Genomic DNA, 17,444 nt, shown 5'->3' with positions numbered 1-17,444 from the left:
TGGAGTAAGTATTTTGTGTTGGTCTTCACTGTGGAAGATGTTAGCAGTATGGTGGAAGTTCCAGGTGTCGGGTCATGAATGATGTGAAGTTACCATAACTAGAGACAGTTTTTGGGGAAACTGAAAGGACTGAAGGTAAATAAGTCACCTGGACCACGTGGTGTACAACCCGGGGTTCTGAAAGAGATTGTGGAGGCATCAGTAATGATCTTTAAAGAATCACTAGATTCTGAGATAGTTCTGGAAGACTGGAAAATTGCAAATGTCACATCACTCTTCAAGAAGGAGGGAGGCAGAAGAAAGGAACCCATAGGCCAGTTAGTCTGACTTCAGTGGTTGGGAAGATGTTGGAGTCGATTATTAAAGATGAGGTCTCAGAGTACTAGACACATGATAAAATAGGCTGTAGTCAGCATGGTTTCCTCAAGGGAAAATCTTGCCTGACAAATCTTGTAATTCTTTGAAGAAATAACAAGCAGGATAGATGATGGAGAATTGGTTGATGTTGTGTACTTGGATTTTCAGAAGGCCTCTGACAAGTTGCCACAAATAAGGCTGCTTAACAAGCTTTGAGCCCATGATATTACAGGAAAGATTCTAGCATGGATAAAGCAGAGGCTGATTGGCAAGAGGCAAAGAGTGGGAATAAAAGGAGTTTTTTCTGGGTTTTTTTTTTAGTGGTGTTCCACAGCGCTCTATGGTGTGACCGATTCTTTTTATGTTACCTATTAGTGATTTGGATGATGGAATTGGCTCTGTTGCAAAGTTTGCAAACAATATGAAGATGGGTGGAGTGACATGTAGTTCTGAGGAAGTAGTGGGATGGCAGGTGGAATACAATGTTGGGAAGTGTATGGTCATACACTTCGGTAGGAGAAATGAAAGGGTTGGCTCTTTTCTAAACAGAGAAAAAAATACAAAATTACTTGGGAGTCCTTGTGGAGGATTCCCTAAAGGTTGATTTGCAGGGTGAGTCTGTGGTGAGGAAGGCAAATGCAATATTAGCATTCATTTCATAAAAGCAAGGGTGTACTGCTGAGACTTTATAAAAAACCACTGGTGAAGCCTCACTTGGAGTATTGTGAGCAGTTTTTGGCCGCTTAGAAAGGATTTGTTGAAACTGGAGAGGTTTCAAAGGAAGTTCACAAAAATAATTCCAGGATTGAATGACTTGTCATATGAAGAGCATTTGATGGTTTAGTAGAATTCAGAAGAATGAGGGGTGACCTCATTGAGAGCTATCTAATGGTGAAAGGCCCTGATGAGTGATGTAGAGAGGAATGTTTGGGAGTGTCTAAGACCAGACGACACAGCTCAAAATGGAGTGGCATCCATTCAGAACAGAGGTGAGGAGGAATTTCTTTAGATAGTGGTGAATCTGGAATTCTTCGCCAATGGCAACTGTGGAGGGCAAGTCTTAACGCATATTTAAGGCAAGTTGATAGATTCTTGATTGATCAGCGCAGGAAGGGATATGGGGAAAAGGCAGGAGATTGGGTCTGAGAGGAAATTTGGATCAGCCATGATGAGCAGATTGATGCATCAAATGACCTAATTCTGCTCCTATATCTTCTAGTCTTACAATCTGATATACGCTCTAAAATTGTTGATGAAAATGTTTTTACTAGTATTAAATAAAGAAATAATTTTACTTGTGGGATTAAGTATATTTGAACAATTTATGCAATTTTTTGCAACTTTTTAATGTGAATTTTCTTTCACTGTGCATCGTAAATCGAAGTTCTCTGGTTTTATGTAATGGTCAGCTAGGGAGAACATGATCGCTTGCATCATACAACACAGCACATAACAAACAAATGAAATTTGTATATTTTGGTTTTGAAATGTTCTTCAATGTTCTGTGTAAGTGTGGATTTCATTATTTGTACTCTAGTTGAATTGGTCCAACCTCTCCTTGTGCTTTCTCTTTTTAGCCAAAGATAGGTTATTTAGCTACTAGTCTTCTGCCACTACATCCTTTTCTGATGAACTGTTAAATCTGTAGAAGTGCCTACACAACTTTTTAAAACACAAATGTTTATTTTAGGAGAAACATTTAATTACAGTTTCTTTAATACCACATGCCCACTTTATTAGGTATAACCTGTACCTAATAAAGTGGCCACTGAGTGAACATTCATGGTCTTCTGCTGTAGTCCATCTACTTTAAGGTTCAATATGCTGTGTGATCAGAGATGCTCTTCTGCATACCACTGTTGTAATGCATGGTTATTTGAGTTATTGTCACCTTGTCAGCTTAAACCAGTCTGGCCTTTCTCCTCTGACTTTTCATTAACAGAACTGCGGCTCACTAGATGTTTTGTTTCTCGCACCATTTTCTGCAATCTCTAGAGACTGTGTATGTGTGGAAAATCCCAAGAGATCAGCTTCTGAGATGCTCTAGCCATGCCGTCTGGCACCAGCAGTCATTCCATGGTCAAAGTCACTTGGATTACATTCCACCCACCCCCCCCCATTTTGATGTTTGGTCTGAATAACTCTCTTGACCACATCTGCATGCGTTTATGCTTTGAGTTGCTGCTGCATGATTGGCTGATTTGATGCTTGTGTTAATGAGCAAGTACCTAAAAGTGGTCACTGAGTGTTTACCTGGATGTGCCAGACATTCTCTGATATTCCCAAGTGGCATGTTCCCTTCACTTGTTAAACTTGTTCTTGTCCATTAGCTTAGTTTGGTAACTTTCTCCCAAAAGCAAGTGAAAAGCAAGCAATTCACTCCAGAGCTATGATACAATGAATAATGAGACAACTATTTCCTAAGTTCACTTTGTATCCTCATGTACCATTTATGTTCTGAAGAATGCATGAGTAGATATTAAAGAAAGCAAAGTGAGTTTTCCATTAAGTTTTGGAATTCTTTATCATTCCTGAATCAGATTATAGTGTTACTATAAGTATAGATTGCCAGATAAATGTTTGAAATGAGATGCTGTGACTTTAATTATTCTCCTGCCTATTTCAATTAAGAATTTACAAGAAATAATATTAATGTAAAAGTAAGAAAAACAGATGAAAGATTAAAAATATGTTAAGTTGATGCAGAATGTAAAAGCTTATGTGGACCATAAATACCAGGGCTAAAATGTAGTTTGACCTGTGTCTATTTAATGCTTAGAACTACTCATTTTTTATTTTTGTATCTCTTTTAGGCTAACATCTGAAGTTTCTGGAATGGGCCCTCTTTAATTGTTTATGCAGCTCCCTCGGCTCTCCGTGTCATGTTGCCCACCTGCGAAAACCACAAGCAACCTGCTTCCACTTGTTTGTAAAATTTGTATATTACAGTTCTGCCTCATAGAAAATAGTTAAAATGTTAAATTTTAAGAAATTATTCTGAAATTCTTTTAAAATCCAGTCCCCCTTAACTAAACCCAACTACCCCATTTCTTGTTTTAATGTAAGTTTTTTGTTTCAACATTAACTTAAATTAACAATCGCTTGCAAAAATTGTATTTGAAGACTATTTTCTCTGTATACTTTTTAGTTTAGTAATTACTGGTAACATGATTGCAACCTTTTTATATTAAAAAAATAAACCTTGATGTTATCCAATTATTTGAAGTTCTATCTGGATGTAATAAAGGAAGGTACATGACGATATGTGATGAAATTCAGATTTATTATACATGTCACTCACCTCATCTGCGGTCAGCTGCTATTAAAAGGTATGTATCATTTATAATACTTTGGAATGACAAATACCTTTGGTATCACTGAATATTCTAGAAGATGCATGGACTGGGTCACATGTAAATAATTATTTATATGCATTAAAAAAACTCTGAAAAATTGTTCAGAAATCACTCATTCAGCATCTGCCTCACCAGAGGTCCTTAATTGCTTTTAAGTACATTGGGACTCTGTTCCTCAGGTTTCCTTTAAAAAATGAGTTCATAATATATGGTATTAATAAGAACTAAGTTCAAAGTAAATTTCATTATCAAAGTACATTTATTTCACCATATACAACCCTGAGATTCAATTTATTGTGGGCATACTTGGCAAATCTATAGTAACTATAACAAGATCAAATGAAAGATCAACCAGAGTGCAGAAGACAACAAACTATAAATGCAAATCTAAATAAATAAGCAATAAATAATGACAACATGAGATAATGAAATTAAGAGTCCTTAAAGTGAGAACATTGGTTGTGAGAACATTTCAATGACGGGGCAAGTGCATGTAGTTATCCTCTTTTATTCAACAGCCTGATGCTTGAGTGGTATTAATTGTTCTTGAACCCTGTGGTGCATGTCCTGAAGGCTCTTGTACCTTCTACCTAATGACAGCAGCAAGAAAAGAGCACAACTTGGGTGGTGGGGATTTCTGATAGACGCTTTCCTACGACATTGTCTGATGTAGATGTGCTCAATAGTTGGAATGTAAATTTAAATTCGCCAGACCCATAACCACACCACACAGTTCTTTACTTTATCCTTTTCACCAGTTTATTTGTTTGAGCTCAGCTGGCTAGAGGCTCCGGAGCCAAAACACCTAGAGGGACAGAAATCCTTCTCCCTTTTTTTTACAAAATTCATTTATTACAAATATTGGTACTATACAATACATACAAAACAGTGACTAACACAGTTATTTTGTTACATATAGACAATACACATTAAACCAAAATGTTCCCATTTCTATCACTGATGGCATTTACACCCCACGGAGCCCAACAGTCCTGGAACGCTTCTAAGGTCACCATGGACTGTGCGTGTTCCTTTTACTCAAGTACGAACATACCCCCTAAGCATTGCCAGGCAGTCTGCCCGGGTAGATCCTCCTGTTTCCAAGACCCTCCATGGCTGTTTTCGCCAACCCCGGGAGCAAGTTAACAAGGTCATCCTCACCCCTCCATGCCCCCCATCCTTACTGGATGACCATATATAAATAGGCTGGGGCTAAATTGCAACCGGAAAGTGAGAAGCAGCCCACGCAAATATGCAAAAAGAGGCTGCAGCCTCGCACACTCCAGGTACATGTGGTACACTGTCTCCTCCAGCCCACAGAAATTACATGCGGGTGAGAGATCCGTGTACAAACTAAAGAACTTATTGCAGGGCACCCTCCAGCCAAGATCCCCCAGGTGCATGGGAAGAACCCCCCCCCCCCCCCCCCCCCCAATAAAGAGACCTCCACTGGGAACCCTTCTCACCTCCAGGTGGAAAGACTGACCGCCATGGCGTGTTGGGACGGTGGACAAGGGCAAGGAAGTGGAGGGTGTGGAGCAGCAGCCCATACAGATACCTCCTACTTGCATCCCTAAATGGGATTGTGGATGTCAAGGAGAGATGGCTCAAGTTGTGTGGACTCCTGGGCCCGACAAGCAGCCCATCCCTCTCTCCCTGGGGGCTCGTATCAGACCTCTGTCTAACATTCAGAAACACTACAATTTATGGAGCTAGCGATACAAAGAGCAATCAGTTCAACGGATATACCAGCCAAGTCAGTTAGAGCAAAACTTAATTACTTAGAAAAGAGAGTCCACTAAATCACGGTCTTAATTGCAGACAGATTCTTAACTTATCAGTGAGTTTTCCCTAAACAAAGGAGGGAACTTAGATCAGTGATGTATGCAACCTGTGTGAGTTCAGCCCCCATGTCGTTCTCAAGAGAACATCTGTGAGTTAATCAAAACAAGTTGCAGGCAGATTCCACAGCGAAGGACAAACAGTAATTGTACACTGTTCAGAACAGAGCACACATAAAATGGCACTTAATTTAACCCATTATGTACAAGAGTTCCAAGAATCATTTCCTACATCCCCAATATCCTTCATCATTCCCTTTTTATCATTACAGTACATGATAACCTTTCACACCAGATTGTCGCTTCTACAACATGATACAAAACATAGCCAAAGGCACCATAGGATACAGACAATAATCAAAATTAATACAATCAGACTTCCGAAATGCAAAACACCAACATCTCAATAATTTCTCCTTTGGCTCCTCCCACTTCCTCCAAACCAAGGGTGTAGCCATGGGCACCCGTATGGGTCCCAGTTATGCCTGCCTTTTTGTTGGCTTTGTGGAACAGTCCATGTTCCAAGGCTATACCAGTATCCACCCCCCTCTTCCTTCGCTACATCGACGACTGCATTGGCGCTGCCTCCTGCACGCGTGCTGAGCTCGTCGACTTCATTAACTTTGCCTCCAACTTTCACCCTGCCCTCAAATTTATCTGGTCCATTTCCGACACCTCCCTCCCCTTTCTTGATCTTTCTGTCTCCATCTCTGGAGACGGCCTATCTACTATAAACCTACAGACTCTCACAGCTACCTGGACTATTCCTCTTCCCACCCTGTCTCTTGCAAAAAGGCTATCCCTTTCTCACAATTCCTCCGTTTCCGCCGCATCTGCTCTCAGGATGAGGCTTTTCTTTCCAGGACGAAGGAGATGTCTTCCTTTTTTAAGCAAAGGGGCTTCCCTTCGTCCACCATCAACTCTGCTCTCAAACACATCTCTCCCATTTCCCGCACATCTGCCCTCACCCCATCCACCCGCCACCCCACTCGGGATAGGGTTCCCCTTGTCCTTACCTACCAGCCTCCAGGTCCAACATATAATTCTCCGTAACTTCCGCCACCTCCAACGGGATCCCACTACCAAACACATTTTTCCCTCCCCCCCCCCTTCTGCTTTCCGCAGGGATCACTCCCTACGCGACTCCCTTGTCCACTCGTCCCCCACCATCCCTTCCCACCGATCTCCCTCCTGGCACTTATCCTTGTAAACGGAACAAGTGCTACACCTGCCCTTACACTTCCTCCCTCAACACCATTCAGAGCCCCAGACAGTCCTTCCAGGTGAGGCGACACTTCACCTGTGAGTCGGCTGGTGTGATACACTGCGTCCGGTGCTCCCGGTGTGGCCTTTTATATATTGGTGAGACCCGACTGGGAAACCGTTTCGTGGAACACCTACGCTCGGTCTGCCAGAAAAAGCAGGATCTCCCAGTGGCCACATATTTTAATTCCACGTCCCATTCCCATTCTGATATGTCTATCCATGGCCTCTATTGTCAAAATGAATCCAAACTCAAGTTGGAGGAACAACACCTTATATACCGGCTGGGTAGCCTCCAACCTGATGGCATGAACATTGACTTCTCTAACTTCCGTTAATGCCCCTCCTCCCCTTCTTACCCCATCCCTGACATATTCAGTTGTTTGCCTGTTCTCCATCTCCCTCTGGTGCTTCCCCCCCCCCCCCCCCACTCCTTTCTTTCTCCTGAGGCCTCCCGTCCCATGATCCTTTCCCTTCTCCAGCTCTGTATCACTTTCACCAATCACCTTTCCAGCTCTTAGCTTCATACCACCCCCTCCGGTCTACTCCTATCACTTCGCATTTCCCCCTCCCCCCACTACTTTCAAATCTCTTACTATCTTTCCTTTCGGTTAGTCCTAACGAAGGGTCTCGGCCCGAAACGTCGACATCGCTTCTCCCTATAGATGCTGCCTAGCCTGCTGTGTTCTACCAGCATTTTGTGTGTGTTGTTGTTCCATCAACCAACACATTTTCCTTTAGTCCAAGCGAGTCCTCCTACTCAGTTTCTTCAATAACACGTTTGCAGTCTGTTCGATGTATTCTCCAAGACTGCCCTTCCAATGCACTGGGTGTCTTATTGTACACAGAGGCCAGTGTTCCAATATGGCAGATTAATTCATCAAGGAGCATTGGCTCAATAAGATGAGGTTTCTCTGCCAATACAACTTGCTGCCACTGGATCTGTAGAAAGTAGACAGCAATATATATAGCCACGGTCTTTCAAGTCAGGGTTGTCAGAATCCTGTGTCGCCAAGCTTAGAACTTACTGCACCAGCTCTTGTGTCTCAGTTGGGTTTTTTTTAGGAATAGTTTCACAATAGCAGTCAAAATTTGTAGTTGAACCCATGTGTTCTCATCATGGAATCCTTCCAGGAAACTCTAATAGCTCATCAGCATTAATTCTTTTCGCATACTCTCCAACTATCCATATAATCGCTGCTCTTGCTTCTGGTTCATCCAGTGAGTCCAGATTTTCACAAAGTGTTGCAATAACACTTTCATACTTGTTGGGGTATTTACAGAAAATGTCCTTTATTATTAGAATAGCTTCTTGGACGACGTTTATTTTTGTCTGAATGAGGTCAAGTAGCGTACTCCGCAATGTTTTGCTGATTGCTCAACTTTAAATTGCACATCGTCCAACTGCACGCACAGCTTTTTGTACAAAGTTAACATCTACTTCAGTGGCATACTCCTTCAATTCTGCCAAAACCTGTGCAATGTTGGCTTGAGAAGCCAATTGAATCATAATGTCCAGTTTCACTTATTGGATCATTGTATTTTACAAAGAAAACCTTCGTTTCATGCTTACAAATCTCAGACCTTTTCTGTATAATGAGGTTGATATTCTGGAGGGCAACATATTGGAGTTTTGGTTCTGCAGACAACAGCGTTACCAGTGGGGCAGCCAGTTCCTTCAACAAAGTGCCATAGTAATCCAAGACTTTTGAAAGTATTTCCATGAATTTCATCAGAACCTTTACAGTCAAAAGTACAACAGCTGAGTTGGTGTGAGACAAACGTGGTGTCACACGCTCACAGATGTTTTGAGCTTCTTGGTCATCCTTTGAGCTATAATTGGCCAAACAATCAAGAATAAATATCTGGCCCCATTTAGTACATTCATTTAAGGCTGTTAAAAGCTTGTTGACTGTTTGAAAAATTTAGGTCTAACAAGTTGCTGTTTGGATGAGATTCTGCAATCTCCAACAGAGCAGCCACAGCATTTGCAACAACCTTTGGATTAGAGTCAGATATCAGATCCTTTAGAGTGTCCAGAAATTCCTGGTCTTCTACCAGCTGTGCATTGATGTCATGTAGCGTGGCTACACAGACAGCAGCAGCTTTTCGTACATAAGGGTCTTCATCCTTTAGACATTTTCGCAGGGGCTCACACAAATACTCAGTAATTTTATCCTCACGGATGCAGCCTATTGTTCTCACGGCCGGCGCTCTGATAAGTGGATTGGGATCTTCACAGTCCTTAACAAAAGTGTTGGCAGCCATAATTGTCATATCCGGTTGGCTCTTTGCATAGTTCATTAGATAGAGGTACACCAGCTTCTTCAACTCCAAATTGTCTGTCTGCATACAGAGTACGACATCAGGAAAGAGGGCACTGACACCTCTGCGAAGTCATTGACGCAATCGCTTTCTTCACTGCTTCTTTTTTCTCCTTCTCGTCACCGTTGAATTCTACTTTGAGTTCAAAAATTTTTCCTTTCTTGGTTGTTGTGAAATATTTAGAATCAGTCATGGTGAGTGTGGTCCTCTCCACCGAGGTCCGAGTTTCCCTCCATCCCAGTTCTTGATCAGGACAAAATCTCCCGACTCAATCGTGGGGCAGTCACCTTTAGGCTGGGTTTCGTCCTCTCGATAGGCCTGTCGTACCTGTGAATGCAAGCTTTGGAGAGTTTTAGTTAATTTACATAAATATTTTCCCATCTCCTCCCCCAAGGTATGCATATCTAATCTTGCAGGTAAACTGTCAGGGAGGAGTGGCAAACAAGATTGGGGTCCCCATGGGGTTCTCACAGGCTTCCCATAGATAATTTCTGCAGGTGATAACCCCGTCTTACTTGATGGCGTCATTCTCATAGGGCTAAAACCTTCAACCAGGTCAATCCAGTTCCTTGTGTAAATTTGGCCAATTTATCTTTCAAATTACCGTTGGCTCATTCCACTACGCCGGCTGCTTTTGGATGATGGGTGCAGGGGAACTGTTATTTTATAGCAAGTTCTTTACAGACTTCATTTATTTTGGCAACAAAATGTGGCCCATTGTCCGAGCTTAGCACTTCTGGAAGTCCAGAGCGAGGAATTATTTCTTTTGCAATATTTTTACCACCGTCGTAGCAAGTCGTGGGGATAGCTTTAATCCATCTACTATTCCTAAACAATTCTTATAACAATGTACTCCAGGTAATTCTATAAAATCAAGTTGCAGACAAGCAAAAGGCCATGAAGGGCAAGGGGGTGGTTCCAGAACCACAGGACATCCCTTTTCCAGTATTTGTCGTTTTACAAATTAAGCATGCTTTAGCTCGTTTTTCAGCTGCTTTCTTGAAATCAGGATGCCACCAAGTTTGTAATAAAGTATTAATTATTCCCTCCTTGCCCAAGTGTGTACAATTATGAACATAATCTATCAAAATAGGGAAGAACACAAAGGGAACACAGACCTGTCCCACAGGGGTCACCCATAAGTTGGTCTGAGGTTCAAGGAGGCAACCCATTTAGGACCATAGTTTGCGCTCTCCTTCAGGGGCGTTCCCCAGGAAGTTACGTATTTCCCCCATATCTGGGATACCCGTCCTTAGATTTTGTCTAATAGGAGCTTGCTGGGTTCCCGAGGGGACTAAAAGTGTGGGATTCAAGGCTGTCTGTCTGTCTAGCTGCTGCACCAGCCCTAGCATTGCCCTTGGATATCTCATCCGATTCCCTAGTATGGGCTGCACATTCGATAATAGCCAAAATTCGAGGTAGCTGTAGAGTGGTGAGTAAGTTGTTTACAAAGGTAGCATTACTAATGGAGTGGCCAGAGGAAGTTGGGAATCCCCAAAGTTCGATAGTCAGTGCCTAACAGGAGTCTGTGTAAAGGTTCGCACTTTAGTCAGTTGCTAGGATACAGGCGCAAGCAACTCAGCTTTCTGGGCGAGACAGCTGCTTCAAAAGAGGCCTGCTCAGTTGCTTCACTGTCCATCAAGAACATCATTTCCCTGCTGGATCCACAAAGAAGCTTCCATCTTCATAAAACGTTGCCTCAGGCTTGAGGGGGTATTGCGGAAGGGATTGGAGAGTCTGTCCTACTTTCACGGTGATCTGGACGGGGGGCAGTTGGTGCAGCCGACTTCATGGCCTGAAATTGCCCAGAGATGGGGTACAATGTCTTGAGTTCGGTTAATATTAAAAGAATGTCTTACCAGATGTCCTGTCTTCACCTCCAACTCCTTCCAGTATCGGAGTTGGCTCGCGGCCAAGACTTGCCAGTCTCCCTCGGTGCTGGAGGCTTGTTTCGTCAGGGTGTAGGCAAGGAATCCTAGACTCTTTGTCTTTAACCCAGGGCCAACCCTAATGGTGGTATGGGGAACCATCAGTCCTGTCTGTTGCCAAAGGAAACCTGGAACTTCAGCTAGTAATGCACTGCCCTTTTTTCCTTTAGCCTCTCCAATCACCATGACTGGGAACGAGGGGTGCATAATATTGGCTTTCCGCAGTGGCGTACCCCGTAGGGTCATAGCACAGAGTCATATGAGGGCCTGCCTCTGGCAGAGGGGGTTCAAATGAAGTGGAGTCCAGATTAGGTGCCCACCACTGGGGGGTCGGATTCTGGAGAAGCTGTTGGTTGTTCGCTAGTCCTAGGGTGACACCCTTGTCCGTGCATAGAATCTCGACTTCCAACGGACAGAGCAAGTCTCTTCCTGCTAGATTACACCCCAGACTGGTGGTGGCTGTAAATGAAACCTTACAGCAGGTCCCAATAATATGTCAAAGTTCATTGCATGTTAGCTAACTTACTTGGTAAGCATTGGAGCAGTAAGGCATTAAACTGGGGGACGGATTCCCATCATTAGAGGCTTGGTCTCCTGCGGAAGAGCCATAGCAGGCCAGAAATCGCTCCCGATAGTCTGGTCCCGATTTCCCAGGCTTAGGTTTGCATTCAAGTACTTTAGTGATATTTACAGGTTGTTGGAGAGCCCTCTCCAAGGCTTGAATAATCTGGTCTGTTTGTTCATTCTCACTATGGATTCCCGCCTGTAACTCCTGGTAGGTTTGGTATCTTAATTCTGCCTTCCATTTCCGCCCCTCATCAGCTGAGAGAATCATGCAGCAGAGACTGAATAAATCTTGCGGGGTCGCATTATACATTTGTATAGTACTATGGACATACTAAGCAAACTGTGCTGGTTTTTCTTTTCTAACTGGGGCCTGATTCATGATCACTAACATTTCTTGAGGCTTCCAGGGTGCATACACTGGAATTACTGAGGGCTGCCCCTCCTCGGCTGCTTGTGGATTGGGCAGCATTCGGGTGGGCAATTGGCTCTGTGGTTTTATTGGATTCTTCCCTCCCTGTCTTGGAATAATCCTCGGTATTCCCTTCCTGGATCTCAGGGTATAAAGAGCCTCCCCTTCCCTGCCGCCGCCGTTTTACCCGAGCGGCCACCGTACCTGAGTACTGGGAGGATTGGGGTTCGGGAGCACTGGGTGCACTCGGCCCCTGGTACAGTGGGTGCCCAATCTTTATCGCGGTCACTGTCCTCAAACAGGATCGGTATGCCGGACATAGGTTCGGAATCCCGTATTGGCACTGCCGATTTAAACCTTCCTGTCTGTCCATATCTTTACCTGTGATGTACTGGGCCAAATCCATCACATTTGGTAGGATATTTCGTTCAAAAGCATTGGTGTGTCCATACCAAGCCGTGATGCAGCCAATCAATATACTCTCCACAGCACATCTATAAAGGTTTGTCAAAGTTTTATATGTCATGCCAAATATCTGCAGACTCCTAAGCAGTAGAGGTGCTGTGGTGCTTTCTGCACAATTGCACTTGGGTGATGGTTCAGTACAGGTCCTCTGAAATAGTAACACCCAGGAATTTAAAGTTGCTATCTCTCTCTGCCTCTGACCCTCTAATGAGGACTGGCTCATGAACCCCTGGTTTCTCTCTCCTGAAGTCTATAATCAATTCCTTGGTCTTGTTGACGTTGAGTGAGAGATTATTGTTATGACACCACTCAGCCAAAATTTTAGTCTCCCTCCTGAATGCTGATTCGTCAGTACCTTTGATTTGGGCAACGACAATGGTGTCATTAGCAAACTTAATTTGGCATTGGAGCTTACTTGGCCCGCAGCTATGGTTGTAAAGCAAGAAGAGTGGGGGTTAAGCACACATCCACACCTGTGCTGATGGAGATCATGGAGGAGATGTTGCCAATCCAAGCTGTCTGGGGTCTACAAGTAAAAACAAACATGAGAAAATATACAGAGATGGAAATCCAAGCAACACACACAAAATGATGGAGGAACTCAGCAGGTCAGGCAGCATCTAATGAAAAAGAGAGAGAGTGAGAGAGAGAGAGAGAGAGAGTATGTGTGTGTGTGTCCTCCATCGGTTGTGGTCGACCATGGGTACCGCACCTCTGGTAGTCACCGAGAGTGGCTTCTCCAGGGCGCAAGCCAGGGCAGAATTGATAAGGAGATCCGTCTGTTGCCCATGCAGTGGGATCCCCCTCTCCATGCTGATGACAGGTCCAGAGGAACGACGGAAGTCGATACAGTTTGGTGCCAGCAGCATCTCAGGAGTTGCCGTGCCGGTGCTGGGTACAGCAGTCAGCTGCCTTCAGGACTCCTGACTCCAGATTTTTCCTTGGGGTTTCCTCCCAAAGCCTTTCCCGTGAGTGGGTATAGCTGCAAGGCTGCGGAGGTTTGAAATCGGAGTTTTCCCTCTCCTAGATGAGCTACCATCCGTTGTTAATGAGCCCCATCTGCCCGGAACAACTGGTTTTAAGGTGCCAGTGGCCCGCCTTTGCCCCTTCTCCTGTTAGTGAGAACAGCTCCGCTGGGCACAAGAACTATGCCACATGTGAAGGCCAGGAGTTGGACTTGGTTGTCAGAGGCTGTTTGAGACGCACGCCATGAAGAGCATTTGTTCTTCTAGTAATTGCTCCCCTCCCCCTCATACATACTTGGGGCAATTTACAGTGGCCAATTAATGGAAGATAATCTGCAGAGATACAAAGCAACAATACTGTGCGATAGAAGCCATGGAGAAGATGTGCACAACCCCTCTTGCATTCTTATCATGCACTTCCTACCTCACCTATGGCAGAGTCTGGACAACCTGCACACTTCAGCAGGGACGAAGAGGAACAAGCTGCTCAGAGCCCACAGAATGGAGTCAAACTAAATTGCCTTCATCCCTGAGAAACTGCTTTGTAAACTAGTTCCTGCAAAAGCAATGTAATAATGAGATCATTTGTGATGCTTAGTTAAAATTTTCTTGCCATTCAAACTGGTAACTTCATCTGACAGGGCAGGCAGTCTTCACTGAATACCTCATCCACAAAGATGCACTTTGGCATTTCAATGAAGCTTAAGACTGAGTAGAAAAGCATGCATTCACAAATAAGCCAAGCCACAGATGATACCCATCCTTCAGTAAAGGGTAGCTTTCTTGGAGTTGTACTAGGGTTGCAACAAAACTGCCTTCAACAAGATTGAGGCAACCTAAATGATCCAGATAAAACAGTCTATGAATACAATGCATTTAGTGCAATCTACAAGCCATTTATCCTCTCACACTCCACTCCACTCCATGCACTCCTAGAAATGGAAACCAGGCTGCCATATCCCTTTTCTGTAACCATCCCAGGCACTTCATTCTGACAATTGACTTCCAGTCTCCTCCCTTCCAGTACTGCTTTTTTTGGTGTCAGCATATGACTCAGTAGTCAAAATATTTCATCTGACTCTACAGTAAATAACAGGAAACACTCCCACAAATTCAGTACTGTGGTGCTGTGGAGTATGTCTTTTTTTTAAGTGAGAAAGTGAACCAATGCCATGCTCCGAGGCAGATGTAAACCATAAGATATAGGAGCAGAATTAGGTTATTCAGCCCACTGAGTCTGCCCCCAATCCATCGTGGCCGATTTATTATCCCTCTCATCCCCATTCGCCTGCCTTATCGTAACCTCTGGAGCCCTGATTAATCAAGAATCTATCAACATCCGCTTTAAATATACCCAGTTACTTAGCCTGCACAGCCGTCTGTGGCAATGAATTCCAGAGATTCACCACCCACTAGCTAAAGAAATTCCTTCTCATATCTGTTCTAAATGGATGTCCCTCTATTCTGAGACACTGCCCTTTGGTCCTAGATTCCCCCACTATAGGAAATATCCTCTCCACATCCACTCAGCATGTCAATATTCAATAGGTTTCAATGTAATCTCCTCCTCATACTTCTAAACTCCAACAAGTACAGGCCCAGATCCATGAAGTGCTCACTCTTCATGTGTTAACCCTTTCATTTCTGGGATCATTCTCGTGAACCACCTCTGGACACTCTCTAGTGCCATCACATCCTTTCCTGAACAAGGGGCCCAAAACTGTTCTCAGTACACCAAGTGCGACTGACCAACATTTTATAAAGCCTCAGCATTCCACCCTTTTTTAAAATTCTAGTCCTCGCAAAATTTATGCTAACATTGTATTTGCCTTCTTTACCAATGACTCAACCTGCAAGTTCACCTTCTGTCCTGTAATCATCACCCTTTTCGAATTTGGGCCCCTGTTACACTTCAACTCATCCACTGACTTTGATTTTATCCCATCATCTTCTTGTCCTTCCTCACAGTCTCACTACATGCTGCATATATTTGCATGCCAACTGCCCCTTCCTCAGTTCTATCACACTGGTTCCCATACTCAAGCCAAATTAAGCCCTCCCTAACACCTCTAGAAAACTTTACTGCAAGGAGATTAGTCCTGCCTGGGGTTCACGTGCTAACCCGTCCTTTTTGTACAGGTCATACTTTCTCCAGAAGAGATCCCAATTATCCAGAAATATGAAACCCTGCCCCTTGCACAGATTCCTCAGCCGTCTGCCAAATCATCTAAACTCTTACCCTCACTGGCGCATAGCAGAAGCAGCAATCTATAGATTACTACCTGGAGGCACTGCTTTTCAGCTTCCTGCCTAACTCCCTATATTCTCTCTTCAGGACTGCCTCACTTTTCCTACCTATGTCATTGGTACCACAGCCTCTCCCTTCAGTACTGAATTTGTGGGAGAGTTTCCTGTTATTTACTGTAGAGTCAGATGAAATATTTTGACTACTGAGTCATATGCTGACACCAAAAAAAGCAGTACTGGAAGGGAGGAGACTGGAAGTCAATTGTCAGAATGAAGTGCCTGGGATGGTTACAGAAAAGGGATATGGCAGCCTGGTTTCCATTTCTGGGAGTGCATGCAATCGAGATATCACGGGGTGGAGTGTGACGGGATAAATGGCTTGTAGATTGCACTAAATGTATTGTATTCATAGACTGTTTTATCTGGATCATTTAGGTTGCCTCAATCTTGTTGAAGGCAGTTTTGTTGCAACCCTAGTACAACTCCAAGAAAGCTACCCTTTACTGAAGGATGGGTATCATCTGTGGCTTGGCTTATTTGTGAATGCATGCTTTTCTACTCAGTCTTAAGCTTCATTGAAATGCCAAAGTGCATCTTTGTGGATGAGGTATTCAGTGAAGACTGCTGGCCCTGTCAGATGAAGTTACCAGTTTGAATGGCAAGAAAATTTTTAACTAAGCATCACAAATGATCTCATTATTACATTGCTTTTGCAGGAACTAGTTTACAAAGCAGTTTCTCAGGGATGAAGGCAATTTAGTTTGACTCCATTCTGTGGGCTCTGAGCAGCTTGTTCACCCTCTCCCTTCAGAATATCGGTGGCCTGATCTGAGACCTCCCTGATGCTGGCACCTGGGAGGCAACCCCATCTTCTCTTCTGAGCCACACAGACTCAGTGCCAGAGATGAGGTCACTGCAGCTTCTGGTAGGTGTTCCCCACCCCAAAAATATCCAAAGTGGTATTGCGGACAATGACCTGCACTGACTTTCCTCCTTTCCTGCCCCTGAAAGTCACCCAGGTTCCTCCCTCCTGAAAGGTACGGGTAAACATCCTCGCCTATATTCTACAAAATGAGCAGGGGAGTACTTGCTACTGCCGATTGTCAAATAAAATTACTAAAGCATTCATCGTTGCATTAGAATTAAAGAGTCTATCACTGGCTGAAAACATTTGGAAATTACAGAAGGTATTATGAATTTTTTTTTGCAAAGCTTGTACAGTTTATTCCAATATCCAATTGTTTGAAAATCCTCACGGTTCACGGTTCAGCATCTGGCTTATTGGGTGCCAACTTACATGCTCCCCATTGCACACGGAGACCTCAGTTCCCACACTCCCCTTATACTTAACAGGTTCACTGGAAATTCATGATAGTACTGCGTGCTGTTATGAGTGATGAACAGACCTGATGGACAATGGGGTGCAGAGTTAACCATTCCCAACCCCCTCCTGAGAACTACGAACTATTGCTGTTGTTATGCTGCTCATGAGAGATAAAGCCCAGGCAAGAACATTTGCTACATATAAGAGGGGGAGAGAGACTGTTGAGACATAATTTACTGTATTATGACTCTTCCTGGATTATTTACCTTCTACTACAAGGACTGTACTTTGCTTGTTAACATTCCTCAGGAGACAGCAGAAGTGGCCTGATTTGATGGACACAATCATTCAGAGTTGATGGATAGCTGAGACCCCGTGAGTGGGGATAAAAGACAGG

At 43.8% G+C, this 17,444-nt stretch overlaps 1 protein-coding gene and 1 pseudogene across 13 annotated transcripts in view; one reads left to right on the top strand and one right to left on the bottom strand.

Annotated features, from left to right (window-relative positions):
* Nucleotides 1-3,621, top strand: part of LOC140728204 (poly(rC)-binding protein 3) — a 99,143-nt gene extending 95,522 nt beyond the window's left edge. For all 13 annotated transcript variants that reach the window (XM_073046597.1, XM_073046594.1, XM_073046598.1 and 10 more), the window contains exon 13: nucleotides 3,171-3,621. In XM_073046597.1, the coding sequence (XP_072902698.1) occupies nucleotides 3,171-3,207 (37 nt within the window). In that variant the 3' untranslated portion in view covers nucleotides 3,208-3,621. The remainder of the gene's footprint in view (nucleotides 1-3,170) is intronic.
* A 3,653-nt stretch (nucleotides 3,622-7,274) lies between these two features.
* Nucleotides 7,275-11,062, bottom strand: LOC140728203 (AP-1 complex subunit beta-1-like; annotated as a pseudogene).
* Between the last annotated feature and the right edge of the window lie 6,382 nt (nucleotides 11,063-17,444).

The sequence above is a fragment of the Hemitrygon akajei genome, chromosome 5, assembly GCF_048418815.1.
Source record: "Hemitrygon akajei chromosome 5, sHemAka1.3, whole genome shotgun sequence".
In the NCBI taxonomy this organism is placed as follows: domain Eukaryota; kingdom Metazoa; phylum Chordata; class Chondrichthyes; order Myliobatiformes; family Dasyatidae; genus Hemitrygon; species Hemitrygon akajei.
The sequence above is the reverse complement of the archived record's forward strand: the minus strand, read 5'-3'. Positions and strand labels throughout refer to the sequence as shown.